Source organism: Pungitius pungitius, chromosome 2 (assembly GCF_949316345.1).
Source record: "Pungitius pungitius chromosome 2, fPunPun2.1, whole genome shotgun sequence".
NCBI classification, from domain to species: domain Eukaryota; kingdom Metazoa; phylum Chordata; class Actinopteri; order Perciformes; family Gasterosteidae; genus Pungitius; species Pungitius pungitius.
The window spans coordinates 17,493,040-17,513,308 of NC_084901.1; the positions used below are offsets into that span (position 1 = coordinate 17,493,040).

The 20,269-nt window shown below is 45.6% G+C and overlaps 2 protein-coding genes across 3 annotated transcripts; one reads left to right on the plus strand and one right to left on the minus strand.

The window, feature by feature from the left end:
* Nucleotides 1-753: 753 nt before the first annotated feature.
* slc25a48 (solute carrier family 25 member 48) lies at nt 754-6,959 on the plus strand. Its single transcript, XM_037460653.2, has 7 exons — nt 754-1,468; nt 2,773-2,816; nt 2,900-2,971; nt 3,377-3,629; nt 4,493-4,780; nt 5,451-5,584; nt 6,447-6,959. Exons 1-7 carry the CDS (start codon nt 1,435-1,437, stop codon nt 6,549-6,551), a joined length of 930 nt encoding a protein of 309 aa, XP_037316550.2. The 5' UTR covers nt 754-1,434; the 3' UTR covers nt 6,552-6,959.
* A 437-nt stretch (nt 6,960-7,396) lies between these two features.
* LOC119210537 (uncharacterized) lies at nt 7,397-20,259 on the minus strand. 2 transcript variants are annotated; one of them, XM_037460646.2, is made up of 20 exons: nt 20,097-20,259; nt 17,363-19,450; nt 17,146-17,207; nt 14,958-14,996; nt 14,511-14,590; nt 14,396-14,418; nt 14,169-14,291; nt 13,914-14,039; nt 13,472-13,588; nt 13,020-13,144; nt 12,313-12,932; nt 11,767-11,857; nt 11,555-11,679; nt 11,175-11,480; nt 11,058-11,083; nt 10,847-10,969; nt 10,517-10,647; nt 8,899-10,433; nt 8,262-8,383; nt 7,398-8,159 (listed from the first exon to the last, which is right to left on the minus strand). In XM_037460646.2, the coding sequence occupies exons 2-20, from the start codon at nt 19,397-19,399 to the stop codon at nt 8,127-8,129; spliced, it is 5,844 nt and encodes a 1,947-aa protein (XP_037316543.2). In that variant the 5' UTR covers nt 19,400-19,450; nt 20,097-20,259; the 3' UTR covers nt 7,398-8,126. The 2 variants fall into 2 exon arrangements, with proteins under 2 accessions (XP_037316544.2, XP_037316543.2); XM_037460647.2 differs by having other exon boundaries at nt 7,397-8,159; nt 10,865-10,969; nt 17,363-20,259.
* Between the last annotated feature and the right edge of the window lie 10 nt (nt 20,260-20,269).

Below are 20,269 nucleotides of genomic sequence, written 5' to 3' on the forward strand. Positions count from 1 at the left end.
CCGATCTGGATAATAATTTAATTTAATTAATTACATTAAAACGTTTAAAAGTGAAGTGAGTGGGGACGTTTGCACCTTTTTCCATCTACATGTTTGTTCTAACGATCTTTGACGGGAACATTCCTGCCTTTACTGCAAATGTGCAAATTTAATGTGATGTGGACATGAATAAGTGAGTGATTATATGAAAGATTTTCTTCCTGTTCCCCTTGACGACCTTTAACCCTCAACACAATAGTGTATGTTTTCCAAGAGAATTGTGACTCAGTGTGAAATATTATGTGTTTCATATTAAAGGGAAAAAAGAGCCACACTTTATTTCAGACGGCAGAACATGAAACATGAATTGTACGAACCGAGATGTCTCCTGGAGAAGACGTTAGGACGTCCTCTGGTTTTCTGCTGCTGGTCAAACTTACTCAATTTCTCTGTACTTTTTCACCAGAATGTGTGAAACTGTCTCTGTTATCATCGTCTTATCACGCGGCAGAGCTGAGTTTGTCTGCACAGGGCGGTGTGCGCGTGTGTGGGTGGGGGGGCGTGAAACATTAACTTTGATCATTTTATGTGTTTAACCCCTCGACCTCCAGCTTCCTCCTTTTCCAACCTTGAGATGCTTAAAAGCTGGACAATCTATTTCTACCTCTTGTATCCTGTCTCAGCTTTATTCATTCTACTTTAAATATGCTTCATATGCAGCATTCTTTCTACTCCTTATATCCTGTAATAGCATACATTCTAACATGTTGTAAAAAAACAAGTTAAATGACAATAAATAAGCGTTTTATTCATAAATGTGATATCTTGTGACACATATAAGGAAAGCCTGTCCCAAAGCAAGATGATTGACAGCTTTCCCCTTCGAAAATGAGCAAAAGGTAAATGGCAACGTACAAAAAAAACAATTAACCAAACTTTAAAATATGAACAGACAATGAGCAAAACTTTATGCATACAGAAATACATGAAAGTGAAATTAACCAAAAAAAGGAGGCACAAAGGGGGATATATTAAGAAATCGCAGTAATGATTTAGTAATGAGTATACCAGTCAAAGGTTTGGACATATTTAATTCAAAAAGAAAATGGATCGAGACCTTGGACTGGAACTGGTATTATTGGTTTATTCTGGTTTCAGACAGGTTTGTGATATATTATATAAAAGTCAGCTCTCACCTCGTGGCTCATTTCCATGACGGACTCTCTATTGGCTGCGCGCAGAGCTCGCAGCTGATTGGCTGAGGGAAAGTGATGGGCTTCTCTTATCGAAGCTCGCACACACACAAAAACACGGACACACACTCACATACACACACACGCACACACAAGACCTCGCGTTTTATTTTTGTCGGACACAAGGTGGAGCGGCTGAGGACCTGTGGACTGATGAGAGGCGCTCTGCTCCGACCGGAAGTTGCAGACCTCGAAGAGCTTTATGATGGATGACTTCATCGCGGGATGCATCGGCGGTGAGTTTTTACCAACTTTACTAATTCATGGTAGTACGTGAGAAGCTCTCAGTTATGGGTGGAGAACGGTTCTCGTAGATGCATGAGGAGGAGGGGGGGATTAAATCATGTCAAATAAAGTTTGTTGCATAAAAAAAATCTGATTTGCATAAAGAAAACAGGGCGCCCCATGATCCAGTGTAAACAAAGCCCCCTCTCCGCCCCCCCCACTCCTCACACCGATGGATAAACACTCTCCCACGTTTTGCCTCTGAACTCCGATTAAACCAGCAGAGCCGCGCGTCATCTCCCCCCCCAGGCGCGTGCAGATGATTTGCGGCTCCGCTGATTTTGCAGAATCAATCGATTCTACCGACAGAAAACGTATTTTCTCTAAGTGGAAGACCTGCTGCGACGGGCCCGGCCGCTGGGGGCGCTGTTTATGCCCAGAGTCAAAACAAGTAGGCCGCTGGTGCTGAGACCAGTGTGGCTGCTCCGCTTGTGCAACACAACCTGACTCAATACGGCTTTGAATGCATTTCTACTCTAATTAATAATATTTTCAAGAGTTGCATGTACAGATGAAATAAAATAAAAGATCAGTTTAAAGTTCAAACAGCGGCTTGCTTTGGGACCCTGTGAAAGAGACAGTGTTTAAAGTACAATAAGTGCCTTTCAGTATTGTCAAGTGAAATACAATGTTGTAAATTTACAATATCCATGAAATAAAAGGAGAAAAATGCTCTAAATGCTCTAAAAGTCTGAGCCTGCTGAAGCTCTGATTGGCCGGTCATGCAAAGCAGGAACATACCAATGAACTCAGAAGAGATCAAAACGATGGCATCCAAAACCTTATTTTTCCCCCTGAAAGAACATAGAATCACAGCTTTTTTATTTATTGTGACATAACAGGAGATTATTACGTTTTAGAAACTCAAAGAACCCTCAGTCACAAACCATTTAAGTCAATGGGTTAAAGTTATAAAAGTTGCATCTTTGTCTTGCCCTTGAAAGTGTAATCATGGTGAAGCTCGTTATGAAAGACGTCTCTGAACGCTGTGTGCTTGTTAGGTATTTGGAGGTGGAGTGGGGAGGGTTAATTATGGGACAAAGGCTTGTACCCCCCCCCCCCCGGGGGCCTCATGATGGCAAATGTTGTTACGGCATCAGCGACTCAAACTGAGGACGGACCGAAACATGAAATAAAAAGTACTTTTAAGAGAATCTCTTCTTCTTCCGCAGTATTTCCATGGAAACATTTTCTTCCTCTGGTATTTCATGCATTTATTTTTCTATTTATCTTTCTTTTGGGTTTTTGGTTTCAGGAGGCTGCAGCGTTGTTGTGGGCCATCCGCTGGACACAGTAAAGGTATCTGTCCCAGAACTAATAGAATAAATACAATCGTTGAGGAAATATGAAGTGAGTTATAAACCTTTTAATGTGTCGTCCAGACGCGGCTCCAGGCGGGGAAAGGCTACAAGAACAGTTTCCACTGCGTCCTCACCATCTACAGAAAGGAGACCGTAAGCATATTAAATATTAACGGAGATATTAACAGAATACTCCAATGATTGAACAGATTAAGTAGTGCATATCGCTTTGAATATAACCCTCAAAACAACACAGTCAAACAAATAAGGATTCTCAAAACGACACATAGCATAAATGAAACAATCATAATATGATCTGTAATCTCAAGTTATTATTGCACACTACTGATAACATGATAGAAATAAAAAACAACGAATTGAAATGTCATTATTTCTTTTGAATGTTCTTGTTCTTTTTTTTTTCCTCATTCGGAGCAGCCTGCTCTGTTGCACATTTGAATAAAACATTCTTGCTTTTCAATGTGCCCCCTGAATGAATCACCGAGAGTAACGCCCCCCCCCCCCCCCCCTTCCTTGTTCTTCCCCTCGGTCTCCCAGGTGACGGGCTTCTTTAAGGGCATGTCCTTTCCACTGGCCAGCGTCACCGTGTACAACTCGGTGGTGTTCGGCTTCTTCAGCAACACGCAGAGGCTCATCAGCCAGTATCGCTATGGCGACGGCCGGCGGCCCTGCAGCATGGCGGACCTGACCTTGGCCAGCATGCTGACCGGTCTGATGTCGGTGGGCCTGGGGGCCCCCGTGGACCTGGTCAAGATCCGACTGCAGATGCAGACGCAGATGGTTCTCGCGGGTAAATCAGTGTTTATTTTGGAGTGGCAGGAGGAGATCTCGCTCCTTCCTTTAGAATTCCCTCTGAAAATGGAATGTGAAATGTGTAGATAAATGAACTGAGCGTTTACATCTGACGATGATGACCATGAATCCCTTATGTTAGCAGTTAGCATTTGATAGCCACGGGTGCTTCTCATGCCCCAGAAGCCCAGTAGGACTAAAGTTGTCCCAGAAGGATGATAAATATCTGCCGGGCCTCTTTAAAGGCACCACAGCCGCCCCCCCTCATAGAGCCATTGAAAGGAGTTCAAGCGATGACAGGTTCAACTATAGTGCTTGATTGGACGTGCCGGAAGGAGTTCAATTGGTCTCAGAGCTTGAGATTTGAAATATAGTGCTGGAAGCTATTGAAGTGGAGGTCTAACTGGACGCCCTGAAAGGTCAAAGTGTAAATGCTCCATGGAGTTGAGGAGCCAAAGTGAGACGCAAAGGAAGTGTAGCACTGAAAGGAACTGAAGTGTTGCATCGCTGGTGGAGTTTAAACGAGTCTCTTTCTTCCATCTTACTACTGGTGCAGCACTTATTCGCTTGTCCTCAAGTTGTCGTGTCGTAAACCATAAGGTGGGAGGTAAAACCCTCGTATCTGTTTGGTTACTTATGAGTCGGACATGAAGGCAATGCATCCTACATTCTCTCACAAGTACAAGTACAAGTACAAAATGTCTTCTGCGCTCATGACAGGACACAGGTCAGTGCAGATTCAGTTAAAATAACTTGAGTCTGCAGTTTCCGCCAAAATTCCACAATAGTCCAGGTAGGAAGAGGGCGAGGCCACCGCAAACGACGAACCGCCCTCAGGCATGCTCTCCCCCCTCCTCACAGAGAACCTGCACCTCGCCACCAACGTGCCGAGCGGCACCACCATCCCCCTGCGCTCCGTCGCCCTCCCCGCCCCGAGGCTGTACCGGGGGCCCGCGCACTGCATCGCCAGCATCCTGCAGACGGAGGGCCTGCAGGGCCTGTACAGGGGCGCCGGCGCCATGATCCTCAGGGACGTGCCCGGGTACACGCTCTACTTCATCCCTTACACCCTCCTCTGCGACCTGCTGAAGCCCGACGGCACCTCCAGCCTGCACCCCGGCTCCATCTGGCTGGCCGGAGGACTCGCAGGTATGAACGTCACCATGTGCTCACCGTGGATGTTGGAGTCAAACCCCCCACCCTGCCCTCCCGATGGGTCAACTAGCAGAGTATCCTGGTGACCACTGAGAAGCACTGTGAGAGGCCAAGATGCATTTGGTTCAGAGCTAAGTCGGCTTCAGTTACCACTGGAATCTGCTGCTGTGCTGCTGTCACAGCTATATATATTGTATACACACCCTTATCCATGAAGAGAGAGAGAGTTTTTCTTCTACATCTGACGGGTTTTTCAAAGTAAAAGCTCCTCTCTGCACTGATCTGCAGAGCGGGACTTGGACCCGGGGTTCATCATAACACTTTAAATACCAGTTCATCATTGATTATTGTGCTAGCTATTTCCTTGAATAATCCATGGCTTCTGTTATCAATAAACCTGTAAAACAGATTAATGGATGACATTAGAAAAAAACTCATTTAGAGAAAACGGCCTTTAAAAAGAGGTTTAGTCAAGTTACAGACATGTTGGAGGCACCACGTGCGTGGGAATTTACCGATAGATATCAACATATAACGTCACCAGTTCACCACTGACCTGTTGGTCTTTAATGTTATGTTTAAATATGCAAATGAAGCCTTATGTGATGGTAAGTTCGTCCTTGTCCCAGGTCCTCAAACCTGACCGAAGTCCTCTCTCCTCCAGGGTCCATCTCCTGGGTCACGGCCACGCCGGCCGACGTGGTGAAGAGCCGCCTGCAGGCGGACGGCCAGCTGCAGAGGAAGTACAAGGGCATCGTGCACTGCATCGTCAGCAGCTACCGGGCGGAGGGCGCTCAGGTGAGCCCCCGCCTCGCCCTTTCAGATCGAGAGGCCTCTGAATGCTAATGCTAAGCCGTTGCTAACGATGTGCTAAGAAATTGTTTTTTTTTTTATAAAAAAGCCTCAACAATGATTATTATTATTTTGTAATTTATCTCGTAGAAGTAATAATTGTTAAAGTGGAAGTATCATGTGTTGCTTCAGTGGAGGTCAGGTGATCGACTGTAACAGCACGGTCACGACCACGGGTTAGGGTGATCGCAGTCAAAGGTCAAAGGTCGCAGAACGTAAACTGAAGCCAGCAAATGACCGACGTGGAAGCCCTGTAATAAAATATGTTTTTGCTGGTGTGATCAGTAACAGGAGGTCATTGGTGCTGGATTAGAGTGAAACTGGACCTCGTGGGTCAGGTTATTACAGTATACACTGCTTAAAGTAGTAAAAACACGTAATGACAAAAAAAATGTGTATATTTATATATTATTAAAAAATATATATATATATGAATATAACATGCTGAGGCTGACCGATGTTCATCATCTTGTCACAACTCTAAAATTAGATTAGCGGCCTGAAATATGAATCTATGCACCACATATCACATTGGTACTTTTTCACAAGCTATAGCTCCACATAACACAGATGTCATGAATTTGATAAAGCAGTGGGATTATATAAATTCAAGTTTAACTGCATTTGATGTGACGCAACCTAGATTATTTTATCAAGAGAAGAAAAGTTTACAGTTTTACATTTTGAAAGTCGCTGAACATAAATGATTTAAGATGCTGTCCATAACTTCCGCCTCCACTTTTTAATTCTACATATACATTCTGAAATATATATACATGAAAACTAAAAGCCGCTTTCTTGTGCGCAGGTGTTTTTTCGCGGTGCGTCGGTCAACGCCGTCCGAGGCTTCCCGATGAGCGCCACCATGTTCTTGACCTACGAGCTCTCCCTGCGCTTCTTCAGGAGTTTCTAGGACGGGGCACCATGTCGGGGGGGTGGGGGGGCGTGACTGAAATCAGATATGCAAACAGGCCGCAGTGTCTTTCGGACACCAGACCGTCACGCTAACCTGCGCTTAACAGTTTGACCTCTGCGACGACCTTAATCAGCGATTGGTTGTTTCATTATTGGAGCGTGATTACTGATTGATTGGGTAGTGACAAATTTGATGAAAAGTTATATTATTCATCACAGTGGATGTAAAAAAAAAAAAGTTTCTTCACATTTGAGTAAATTACTTTAATAGAAATGGTCTTTTTCTGCACAATAGCTATGTTCTAAATAGTTTTCTTGACATGTAAATATTTGTAAATATGTAAACTGCCATTTCAGATGGCAGAGAGAGAAAAGCGTTTTATTGTAAATAAAGCTTTGAAACAGACGCTCGTTCCTGCTTCTCAATGGATTCTTCTCAGAATAGTGGGGGGTGGCCCGTCACGTGTCACGCAGATACGGATTTGCTACTAGATAAACATTAAATTCTCTTGCAGGCACGTTGGCCCGTCTCCTGCAGCCTGTTGATAAGAGTCTGAGGCTCATAACATCAGTAAACCCATTGCTCCGTGTTTGTTGTGTGCGTTAATCGGAACGTGCCTGTAGTGTTGCACAGTGTCCACTAGAGAGCAGCGTTTTACAGCCCTGAGACACTCAAAGTGGTTCATTATCTGCATTAAAAAAAAACTTCATGTCCACCAGAGTATGTAAAATATGTCTGCAAGTACATACTATAATGATAAAAAGCTGTTAGAAATAGTAATCAGTAATACACAAGAGCGGGGCCAAAAGTTCCCCATGAATCTAAATCAATCATCTTTGGACTAGTTTTTTGCTTTTATACAAATTGGTATTTATTACTTTTACACTAGTTTGGTCTCCCTTTCACATTGCAAACAGAGCCTGGATGTAACAAGTGGATTTGTTTTGGAAAAAAAAAAGAAATCAAAAGAAAGTTAGCATTTGGAAGAAAATCATTTAAAAGTAATAGCATTGTAAATAAGTCACAGTATTTCAAGTATACATACATTTAAAAGGAAGTAAAAGGAAGTCATATCAATGCAAGTTGAAGAAATGTCATTAACGTTCAAGTATTCTATATATGCATTTAATATTAAAAAAAAAGTAAAAAAAATGATTTAACAGCCTCTCATGGTGACACACGACCAAATGAAAGAGCCTTGATTAAAACAAAAGGTATTTGAAATAGAATTTTTAAACTGTTTTATTAGGAAGTTATTTTACAAGAAATATGCGAGAATTGGAAATATTTAAACATTTCTATTTAAGAAAATGACAAACTAGCATTATTAATGTGTTATTTTCTTTTAACTGAACAGACATAACTTTGGGACTGTATCACCTGAAAAAATATTTGGGTTGATTTGGGTTGGACCTTTGATAAAAAGTAGTTCTAAAGGTATCCGTAAAATTCAAGCGTATGAATCTTTTGTCCTTGAGAAAAAACTATATACAGAGAAATAAAACTAAATAAAGTTTAAATTTCTTACAATTGGATGAATCAGAATAATGCATCAAATTGTTTGAGTGTTGTTCAGCTCGCCCATGGATCTTTTCCTGTCTTTTCCTGAAACAAAAAAAGGCTTTTGTCACAATCAGCAGAAGTGAGGCGAGATCAGCACCAAAAAAAAAGTTAATTACACAAATATTAACAGATGTAATATAACACCTGGTACTTCCTGTAGTGCGTCAGGGTGCTGCAGTGCTTCAGCTTGGCTTCGTCCTCGTCAGCGTAGATCAGCTGGCACAAATTACAGAAGTATCCGACCACCGGACGGACAAACTCTGTTCCTGTAAGAACGACAAAGAGAGGGGACAGTGAATGCACCGCTGATTTTGACCCAGCGACTCAATCTCGATTTATTAAGATTGAATCTACAAAATGCACTCTGGTGTGTGGTGTGGTGAGGTGTCTGCCCTGCCCCCCCCCCGCAAAAAAAGCTCTTTTTTAGCTCCAGAGTGGACTCAAAAATCCCTCTCACAAACCCCAAAAGGACCAGAGTAGTCGCCCCCTGGTGGACAGCAGGGACAATGCAGGTTTTAACTGCAGAACCGGAGGTTTCCTCAAGCTGTGTCTCAAAGTCGCCAGGCTGCATCTTTCTAGCCTCCAGCCTCCATATCTGGGATATGCTAAGGCGCAAAGGAAAGATCACATGTGTCCTCCAAATCGGCTCCTGGAGGGCTGCGTCCGGAGGAGCCGACGGAACGGAACAGGCGAGTCGCCGCCGACGAATGCGTCCTTAAGGATGAAGCCCAGCGACTTTGAGACACAGCTTCAGCGCACACAAACAAGGTGGACTTCTTACCAACTGGTCCGGTGGGATCCTGCCGCTCAGCAGCGCCCCCTACAGATTGTTGCTGCTCTTGGAGTGCAGCCTCAGAGTCCTGCAGCCCGTCAACAGCAGCTCCCTGTGGATCTGGACTCTTCTTCAGTCCAGGCTCCTCCCCCTGAGCTTCAGAGGGCTCGTCCTTGGCTGGAGTCCGCTCAGTTGATACTTCATTCTTGTGGATCGATAACCTTTTTTTCTCATCGTTTGCCGACTCGTTCTTTTCTTTTTTTCCGGGAACAGAGTCGTTCTCGCGAGAACCTTTTCTTTTTAAAGTCTTTTCTGGACTAGTTCTAGAGAGGGACTCTGCCTGAAGTGTTCTAGCAGCGGACTCCTCGCTAGAGATCTTCTCGTCAGTCTGTTTTAAATCTCTTTCTGAAGTATTTTCATTGACAGATGTTTTCTGTGATGTCTCTGTAGACAAGTCTTTCTCCACAATATTTTTACAAGTCGACCCTTCCACTGGAGACTTTTCACGAGTCGCCTCTTGCCCTGGAGGCTTTTCACGAGTCGACTCTTGCCCTGGAGGCTTTTCACGAGTCGACTCTTGCCCTGGAGGCTTTTCACGAGTCGCCTCTTGCCCTGGAGGCTTTTCACGAGTCGACTCTTCCCCGGGAGGCTTTTCACGAGTCGACTCTTCCCCTGGAGGCTTTTCACGAGTCGACTCTTCCCCGGGAGACTTTTCACGAGTCGCCTCTTGCCCTGGAGGCTTTTCACGAGTCGCCTCTTGCCCTGGAGACTTTTCACGAGTCGACACTTCCACTGGAGACTTTTCACGAGTCAACCCTTCCACTGGAGACTTTTCACGAGTCGACCCTTCCACTGGAGACTTTTCACGAGTCGATCCTTCCACTGGAGACTTTTCACGAGTCGACCCTTCCACTGGAGACTTTTCACGAGTCGACCCTTCCACTGGAGACTTTTCACGAGTCGACCCTTCCACTGGAGACTTTTCACGAGTCGATCCTTCCACTGGAGACTTTTCACGAGTCGACACTTCCACTGGAGACTTTTCACGAGACGACTCTTCCCCGGGAGACTTTTCACGAGTCGACTCTTCCCCTGGAGGCTTTTCACGAGTCGCCTCTTCCCCTGGAGGCTTTTCACGAGTCGACACTTCCACTGGAGACTTTTCACGAGACGACTCTTCCACTGGAGACTTTTCACGAGACGACTCTTCCACTGGAGACTTTTCACGAGACGACTCTTCCACTGGAGACTTTTCACAAGACGACTCTTCCCCTGGAGGCGTTTTACAAGTCGACTCTTCCTCTTGAGTCTTTTTAGAAGTTGACACTTTCTCTGAAGTCTTTTTGGACGATTTTCTCTCTTGAGGATTTTTAGACGAGTCTTTGTTTTTAGACGCTGACTTTTTCTCTGGAGTCTTTTTCAAGGACTCCTCTCTCCCCTCAGACTTCCTCTCCTTAGATCGGTCAATGTTTACTCTCTCACTCCTCCTCCTCCTGCTGCTGCTGCTGTCCTTCTCCACGTTCCACTTCCCCTGAGGAGACAACCTGTGAAGAAAGGGATTCAGGGGTTAACAGCCTGAACCAAGATCTGAACGCTGAAGAGGACGTGACGGTTTTGGGACTCTGACCCGTTGGTGAGACGCTTGTATCTGTTGGAGATGTGTGCGCTGACTCTGAAGCCGGAGACGCTGAACGATTTGGACCTCATCTCTTCAACGACTCGGAGAGCCTCAGAAGAAGTGGACATCTCAATGAAACCCTGGAACACACAATAATGTTGAAGAGATGTCATCGAACCCAAATCCCATCGCTGTTTCCCTCAATTCAAAATCCACTTTTACAATGAACGTGCTATCCAGTATCTAGTATTCAGTTCTGGTTGTTCATCAGTCACGGCCCTGATGGACGTGACCTTTGCATGGCCACACGGCGATGTTACAGGTAGAACAGGTTCTGACCGCTCTGCGTCCGCTCACTCGGTAGAACTTCACCGCCGTCCCAAAGTCTTTCACCAGCTCGACGAATTCCGCGTCGTCGAGGGAATAAAGGTTGTTGAAGTAAACCACCCGGGAGGAGAAAGTCTTGTGAAAAGAAATTAAAATAATACCATCAGGGCACGTGTGACAGGCGAAACAAAGCGCTTTATTTAAGGGATTATTTCTTCCTTACGTTGGATCCATCTGAGTCTTCTTCATCTGCAGGAGATCCAAATAAAACAGGAAGAGATGAATTATACATAATATAACCAAATTAAATCACATTACAGTATATACAGTCTGGGTTTACCTTGTTCATCAGACTGGTCTTCTCCCAGTTCATCCAGAGTAATGCAGTTCTCCAGATCTATGGGGAAATCGGAGTCTTTCTCCTCGCTCTCCACTGCTTCCTCCTCCTGCTGCTGCTCCTCCTCCTTGATTTTGGTAGGTTCCCTCTCTTCTTCTGTCTCCTCCTTCTTAATCTGCATCACTTGCTGCTGATCATTGACCTCCATCTTTATCGCTATTACTTCCTCCCGATCATCAGCCGCTTCCTTCTTTATCTCCATCACTTTCTCCTGAACCGCCGTCTCCACCTTCACCTCCTCCTCATTGACTAAAAACCAGAAACGTTTGTTTAAAAATCCATCTCATGTTTTCCTTTTAAGGACAAAGTTTATTTTTTTTTACCCTCTTTAGGTAAGTCTGTCCTCTCTGCAGGACAGTCGTCTTCGTCTCCATCTTCATCATCCAGACTCTCTCCGTCCTCTCCAATCACCTCCATCCCCTCGATGTCGCTCTCCTCGGCAGACGACCTGCAGCACGCCGCGACACCATTTGTGCGTTGAAAGCAGCAGTCGGGTTTAAACGTCAGTGAATCGTACAGAAAGAGAGAAACTCACCCGTCTTCCTCCTCAGTGGCGTCTTTGTCTTCCGCTTCGGGTTTGGAGTCCTTGACAGGAACAGGATCTGGATCGATCCTGGACTCACAGTCTAAGAAGGACAAAAAAAATCTTCATGTTAGAAGATTTTGAAGTGGAAAAACTCTGTTTCCTTGATCCTGTTCTTTTCACTTCACTAATACTTGATTTGATTAGTTAAGAGTTCCAACCTTCTAACTTATTTGCTGTGTAGATCTCAGAAAACAAAGCCAAGTTAAATACTATTTTCATTTCACAATTTTCATTATTGATTGACCTATATTTTCTTGGTCAATGTCAGAAAAGAGTGAAAAATGTTCATCACAGGAACAACGTGTCTTTAACCGTATTGGTTCATGACTTGTTTAGCAAAACAGAAGGCAGCTAATAATCATTTATCTGCCATTTTCTACAATTCTTTTAATGATCGATTCTTAAAATATTGGATAACAGGCTTGACTTAAAGTCAAAACTTAATATTGTAAATAATGATACAAAATACATATAAATACACATTGCTTTTTTTACCAGTGGTTTTCTCTGGCACCACCAACTCTCCAGTGGACCGGCTCTGCCCAGAGGACTTGCTGCTGGATTCCTCTCTGGACCTGGATCTGGTCTCTCCAGTGGACTTTTCTCTGGAATTAGACTTGGTTCTGGTGTCCTCGTCTTTGCTGGATTTGTCCCTAGACCTGGACCGACCCTCCCTGCTGGACTTTTCCATTCCTTTATGTCCTGATCCAGACTTGGTTCTGGGGCTTTTCTCTTTCGTAGACTTTTCCCTTGATTTTGACCTGGTTCTGGTTGTCTCGCCACTGCTGGATTTACCTTTAGACCTGGACTCCTCATCTTTGCTGGACTTTTCTCTAGTTCTATCTCTTGATCTGGACCTCCTGTCTTTTCTGGACTTGTCGCTGGATCTGGACTTCTCCTGAATAGACTTGTCCCCAGATGTGTCTCTGGATCTGGACCTGGTTCTCGCTTCCCTGCTGGATTTCTCTCCCTCCTTCCTTTCTTTCTCCCCCTCCTCACTGCTCCTCCTCCTCCTCTTGGTCTCGTTCTTCTTTTCTTCATTCTCTCGACTGGAACTCTGTGTCCTTTTGGACAAGGACGTTTCCTCGTCGTACCTCTTGGCCGAGGGGACCCGCCTGCAAGAACAAGTAGTGTACTTACTGATCCGTGATCCATGGATTAGGATCAGCTGATCAATTGGCCCTCAGATGGGAGGTACTCACATGAGGCTCTTGTATTCTACAGAGAAAGACACTTTGATGGACTCATTGTTGACCATCAGAGCTTTTGAGGAATAGAAATCCACCATCTTCTGAGCATCGGGAGTATTTTTCATCTCTACAAAGGCCTGAATGATAAATACTAATCAGTGTGAGAATGGTATTATAGAATGCTACAGTACAGCACTACGTACTACAGTACTACACAGGTATTACTACTACTGGACGGTTCTGCAGTATTGTTCTAAATACCACAGTATGTTACTTTATTACAATATGACATCCAGGCACAACAGTGAGGTACTAGAGTATGTTACTAGATACAATATAGCACCGCGTTGCGGTACAACTACAACAAGAAGTCAATTTTTTCTTTCAAAGGAGGACTTCTGTCTCTAAATAAAATGTTTCCGCTTTTACAAATTTTGTTAAAAGCAGGAAAGCAGTTGTCTCACCTTCGACGGCAGGAACAGGGTGTAGAGCGGTGAGCCGAAGTTCTTGATGATGGTCATTAGATCCGAAAGGCTCTCTTCTCCCACTGGAGCCGGAAAGAAACTCACTACCCGAGAACTCTGGGAGGATAAACAGAGGAACTCATCAGATTGGAAGAAAAAAAAAAAATAAAAAAAATAAAAACTTTTACTAAATTAGGAGAAGAGAGTTTTGTTCTCTTGTTCTCACTCACTGGGGAGCATTTGTGCTTTTGTTTGTTTACAGATTCTTTGTGAACTTCCCAATAGTTGTGCAGAACAGAATAAGGACTAATAAAAAAAAAGTAAAGTCCTCCTCATATGAGAGTTCAGACGCCCGCTACGCGGTGCTGACAACGCAACAGAAGCTGCTTCCTCCACATGTCGGCAGTCTGAGAATGACGCATCATGCCGGAGGAACATCTACCTGGAGGAAGTTGAAGGTGGTGGAGATCCTGAACTCCAAGTTCTCCCCGTTCACCACTGGTGGACAGCCCGCGTAGAACTTCACCAAGTCTTTGGCCTGGTCGACGGTGCCCAGCTCCACAAACGCCTGCAGATTTCACAGCAGAGGGGGAGAGAAGGGGGCCGTGCTTCAAATAATCGGCTGAAACCCATTTTTAAACGTCGTCGTCACTGACGGAGAGAAGAAGAGCATCGATGTAACACACAGCGGACTCACTAGAGACGGAAACATGAGGACCGTGACGATCTTTCCGAAGGGTTCGGCCAGCTTCCGGAGGTACGCCTCGTCCACGGACTGAGCCGGGAACCTCACACACACCACTTTGCCTTTCCCTGAGGCCTGACAGGAAGGAAGGAAGGACACACACACACACACACACTTTAAGAGCTCAGAGGAGCAGTTGCACTATAAGTCAATGCTTTCCAAAGTTTCCAAGTCTTTACCTTCTTTTTATTCGGCGGCGGGACTGTTAAACGCAGAAAAACAATTATAAGTATGATAAGAACAAGAGGAACATAACGAGCAGTGAACCGGTGCAAAAGAAAAATATGTCTTTACTGGAGGCGCTCTGATTGGCGGTTTGCAGCTGCTGGGGCGCTTTTTCTTCATCTTTTTTCTTCTCTGGTTGGTCATCGGGCCTTAAACAACAAGACAGATAGCATTTAATGATAAGTAAAAGTCATCATCAGAACAACATGAAGAGACTTTCTAGTTAAAGGGATGAAACAAATTTAAGTTATGGGGTTCAGAGACGTCACAGCTTCTTTTTGAAAATTTGGATTGACCTCTTCCCGCCAGAGGTCAAAGTGAGAAACCTATAGCAAAATTTGTGATTCCTATTGCATTTATTTTGGTTAATCCACGGTTCATTGACAAAAAGAAATCTTGTAAATAGATCCAGCTTTTTGTCTTGTATATTACTTATTTGTACCACTTAAATCTATATATTGTCTGTGTGTAGGTCTACACCAGTCGTCATGGACAGGAGCATCCGTTGACAGTCACCTGCTGATTGTCTCCATGCGACAGTCCCAGTTAGGAAACCTAAAGAAGAGACGCACCGTAGTTATTAAAATGCTGAATGACAATTCAAAAATTAAGTCCTAAAACTACAAATGGTCAATTCACAAACTGATAATTAACTTTTTCTGCAGCTAAGGCTCCTAAATCATTTTAGGTCCCCGAGAACAAACCTCTTGCTTTCAAAATGAAGATGTCCAGAAACCTTTAAGTGTTGGCGTATCCACAGGTAAACGGACGTTTGGGCTGGTGCCGTCAGAGTGTGCGCTTTGATCTCCTCTATGGAGGCACCACTAACGAGGAGACACTTTGTGCATGGCCGGACGTGACTGACGTCACCGCTACACAACCCAACATTATGAAAAATAAAATTGGTTCATCTTTGTAAGTTTAGGGAGAAAATATAGAAGCGTTGAAAGCCCATTTTTTATTGGTAAAGAAAGTTTGAATATGGACATTAATATCACTGAGCAGGGCGCATGTGTGGCTTTTAGTGACCGCGGCTAAAACCCTCTGAACCACCAGCAGTTTTATGCTCTGGTGACAATTCAGCCTCTTTGGCCTTGTTTCTCTCTACACTCACCGGCCACTTTATTAGGTACCCCATGCTAGTAACGGGTTGGACCCCTTTTCCCTTCAGAACTGCCTCAATTCTTCGTGGCATAGATTCAACAAGGTGCTGGAAGCATTCCTCAGGGAGTTTGGTCCATATTGACATGATGGCATCACACAGTTGCCGCAGATTTGTCGGCTGCACATCCATGATGCGAATCTCCCGTTCCACCACATCCCAAAGATGCTCTATTGGATTGAGATCTGGTGATTGTGGAGGCCATTTGAGTACAGCGAACTCATTGTCATGTTCAAGAAACCAGTCTGAGATGATTCCAGCTTTATGACATGGCGCATTATCCTGCTGAAAGTAGCCATCAGAAGTTGGGTACATTGTGGTCATAAAGGGATGGACATGGTCAGCAACAATACTCAGGTAGGCTGTGGCGTTGCAACGATGCTCAATTGGTACCAAGGGGCCCAAAGAGTGCCAAGAAAATATTCCCCACACCATGACACCACCACCACCAGCCTGAACCGTTGATACAAGGCAGGATGGATCCATGCTTTCATGTTGTAGACGCCAAATTCTGACCCTACCATCCGAATGTTGCAGCAGAAATCGAGACTTATCAGACCAGGCAACGTTTTTCCAATCTTCTATTGTCCAATTTCGATGAGCTTGTGCAAATTGTAGCCTCAGTTTCCTGTTCTTAGCTGAAAGTAGTGGCACCCGGTGTGGTCTTCTGCTGCTGTAGCCCATCTGCCTCAAAGTTGGACGTACTGTGCGTTCAGAGATGCTCTTATGCCCACCTTGGTTGTAACGGGTGGTTATTTGAGTCACTGTTGCCCTTCTATCAGCTCGAACCAGTCTGGCCATTCTCCTCTGACCTCTGGCATCAACAAGGCATTTCCGCCCACAGAACTGCCGCTCACTGGATGTTTTTTCTTTTTCGGACCATTCTCTGTAAACCCTAGAGATGGTTGTGCGTGAAAATCCCAGTAGATTAGCAGTTTCTGAAATACTCAGACCAGCCCTTCTGGCACCAACAATCATGCCACGTTCAAAGTCACTCAAATCACCTTTCTTCCCCATACTGATGCTCGGTTTGAACTGCAGGAGATTGTCTTGACAATGTCTACATGCCTAAATGCACTGAATTGCCGCCATGTGATTGGCTGCTTAGAAATTAAGTGTTAACGAGCAGTTGGACAGGTGTACCTAATAAAGTGGCCGGTGAGTGTATAATAATGAAGTCCTGCACCTCAATTGAAAGAGATCAAGCGTGACTAGAAGTAGAGAACTCAAACATGATTTTAGTACAGAATAAATTGGGGAAAAAACGCTAGTTGAATTGGAAAACAATGGACTTCCTTATTTTCAAGTGCTGACTAATTGAGACATGTACTTGTATTTTGATGAAATATTACAATTTGGAGGTTGCTATTCCCAACCAAAAGCGTTTTTTTTTAACATAAAGTCTTTTGGAAAGATGGAAATCTGACGATACTGTTAACATGTTTTGTCAAATGCAAAGAAAACAGCCTGGTCAATACTGCTGGTGGGTTTTGAAGGGTTTGAAGTGGGCTTTACAGAAGAAACCGGCAGAGAGAAACTTACTTCTGCAGCAGGTTAAGTTGTCCGTCTGCATGGTGAGGCCCGTTTATGTGTTTAATCCACACCTGAAGCACAAGAATAAACAAATATAAATAAATCCACGTCACTGGACTGCGTTCACCCGACACCTGAGGCCGCTGCATGCAACTTCCAACCCACCCCTCATCAGACCCTGTTGGGAGTGGTTTCGGAGGAGGAGGAGGAGAACAGGTGGACTTACCTTCTCTGACATCACAGTAATATCACACAGAGAGCATGAGTATGGGAACCCCGGTGGAGACGTCCCGTGGAAGTCCAGAGCTTCTTTCTTAGAGGGCATCGGGCCGGCAGTGGCTGCGCCGGGTGCGATGGCGAGCCGGCTGCAGCTGCTGCTCCTAATGGAAGAGATCTCTGGCTTGCCCTGCTGCCCAAGAGTGGTTGGATAGTGCTCCTCAGGAGGAGGCACTGCCATGTGATCAACTGCTTCAAGCTGAGAGAAACGCGAACGCCGAGTTCTTTTGGGTCCACCTGCAGAGCTGAAAGGGGGTTGATCCTGTGAGAGCGCTGGAACAGCGTCTCTGCCTGTCTTACCATAACCAGAAAGTCCTGGGGTTTTATTGTAGTCCAGAGAGGACACTGGATCGGCATCTCTGCACCCCTTGCTGTAATCAGAAAGTCCTAGTTCATAGTTGTAGTCCAGAGAGGACACTGGATCGGCATCTCTGCCTGTCTTGCCATAATCAGACAGGCCTGGTTTGTGGTTGTAGTCTAGAGAGGACACTAGACCGGCATCTCTGCTCGTCTTGCCGTAATCAGACAGGCCTGGTCTGTGGTTGTAGTCTAGAGAGGACACTAGACCGGCATCTCTGCCCGTCTTGCCGTAATCAGACAGGCCTGGTCTGTGGTTGTAGTCTAGAGAGGACACTAGACCGGCATCTCTGCCCGTCTTGCCATAATCAGACAGGCCTGGTCCGCGGTTGTAGTCTTGTGAGGAAACTGGACCGGCGTCTCTCCCAGTCTTGCCATAGACAGAAGGTTGTGGTCTCTGGATGTAGTCTTGTGAGGAAACTGGACCGGCGTCTCTCCCAGTCTTGCCATAGACAGAAGGTTGTGGTCTCTGGATGTAGTCTTGTGAGGAAACTGGACCGGCGTCTCTCCCAGTCTTGCCATAGACAGAAGGTTGTGGTCTCTGGATGTAGTCTTGTGAGGAAACTGGACCGGCGTCTCTCCCAGTCTTGCCATAGACAGAAGGTTGTGGTCTCTGGATGTAGTCGTGAGAGGATACTGGACTCACGTCTGTCCCCGTCTTGCCATAGACAGAAGGTTGTGGTCTCTGGATGTAGTCGTGAGAGGATACTGGACTCACGTCTCTCTCCGTCTTGCCATAGACAGAAGGTTGTGGTCTCTGGATGTAGTCGTGAGAGGATACTGGACTCACGTCTGTCCCCGTCTTGCCATAGACAGAGGGTTGTGTTCTGTGGTTGTAGTCCTGGGAGAACACTGGACTTGCGTTTCTGGCGGTCTTACCATTATCAGAAGGTCCTGGCCTATAGTTGTAGTCCACCACGAGCGACAATAATGACTGTGGTTGTGTTCTAACTGAGCTGCCAGGACTGGGATTCCCCCAGCAGTCCAGCTCAGGTGAAAGAGGACCATGTGTTACCTCTCCTGGAGCTGGCTGGCTGCGGGGATAATCCCAGTCGCTAGCCGTGGTGTTGACGCTGGATCGACGGGAGGAGCTGGGGGTGTAGGAGGAAGACGAGGAGTAAGAAGGAGGATGACTACCGGAAAGATGTGGTTTGACGGTCCCCCTTTTCCCCTTGATCTGCTGGAGGACTTGGGGCAGCGACTCAACGGTGAGGACGTCTTCGGGAAGCTCTGCCAGCAGCGCCAGGTCGGCGGGCTCCAGACCGCAGCTGTTCAGGATGCTGAGAGCGCCGTCCTGCGGCAACTGAGCCCCTCTGGAGGAAAAGGATGTAGGCGGATGGGACACAGACAAGGACTCCAGAGGCGGCCTGTGAAAGTCGCGGTCCGATGCGGCGCGGCGGCGGTCCGACGAGGAGTAACGGCGGTCCGGAGAGGCGTGCTGGCGGTCCGGAGAGGCGCGTCGGTGGCCCGATGAGGCGTTCCGGCGGCCCGATGAACCCTGCCGGCGGTCCGGAGAAGGGTGCCGGCGGTCCGGAGAAGGGTGCCGGCGGTCCGGCGAAGCGAGCGGCGCGCGATCAGGTCTGCGATCGGAGTCGCCCGCAGGTGGTCTGAACCGGTGGTTGTGAGACATGATGGAAGTAGGAACGGTCAGGGGAGGGGGGGGTGGGGTGAGGGGCGTTTTCTGCAGACAGAAGGTGTCAGGGAAGACAGGAGATGTAAAATCGGAAGAAATGTGGACGGTTCGTCTGAAGGGAAAAATACTCAGGAACTGATCAGGTGAGTGAGAAGGACACAGGAAAGGGAATGGTACCTTTTTGACATTGACCCGAAGAAAATGAACAAGCAATGAGTTTTAAATACATCAACTTTAAACTTCTTACCAAAGTGTTAAAGTAGCCAAAAAACAAAACCTCAATGATCCTGAAAGTGTTAAATCATTGAATTACCATCAGAAATACGTACATTAACGCTATCAACATGACCTCAAGACACAAGTGAGAACGTCCCAACGTTATATATAATTTCATGGTGAAACTAATAGTAATATGTTATATAGTAATAACACTGGTTTGCCTTGATGTTGAATGTTTGTGATAAACTGAAGGAGAAAGTGTTGCTTTCTGTGTTTAGAAATCCTTTTAACTTACACCTTCATGGCGTTGGTGGGGCATTCAAGAATATGTTCGAATGAGCCTAACACTGATAGGCTAACAGTGTTAGCCTCTTTCTAACGCACCTAGCATACCTTATGCTCTCCGCAGTTAGCTAACGGCTAACAAACCTCCATTAGCCTACAGAGACAACAGCTTATACGGCAGCAGACTTACCACAAATGAAATACTCAGTTAAGAAACCCGCAAATTCTCTTTCTAAAGTCAGCCGGTAAAAACCCGCTAAGCCGTGAGAACGTCGTTTGAAGCCGAGGTCAGAGAGTCGTCGAGCTATTGTTGTTTTGACAAGCTAGCTACGTCATCGAAACGGTCCACTTCTTCTTCTTTGG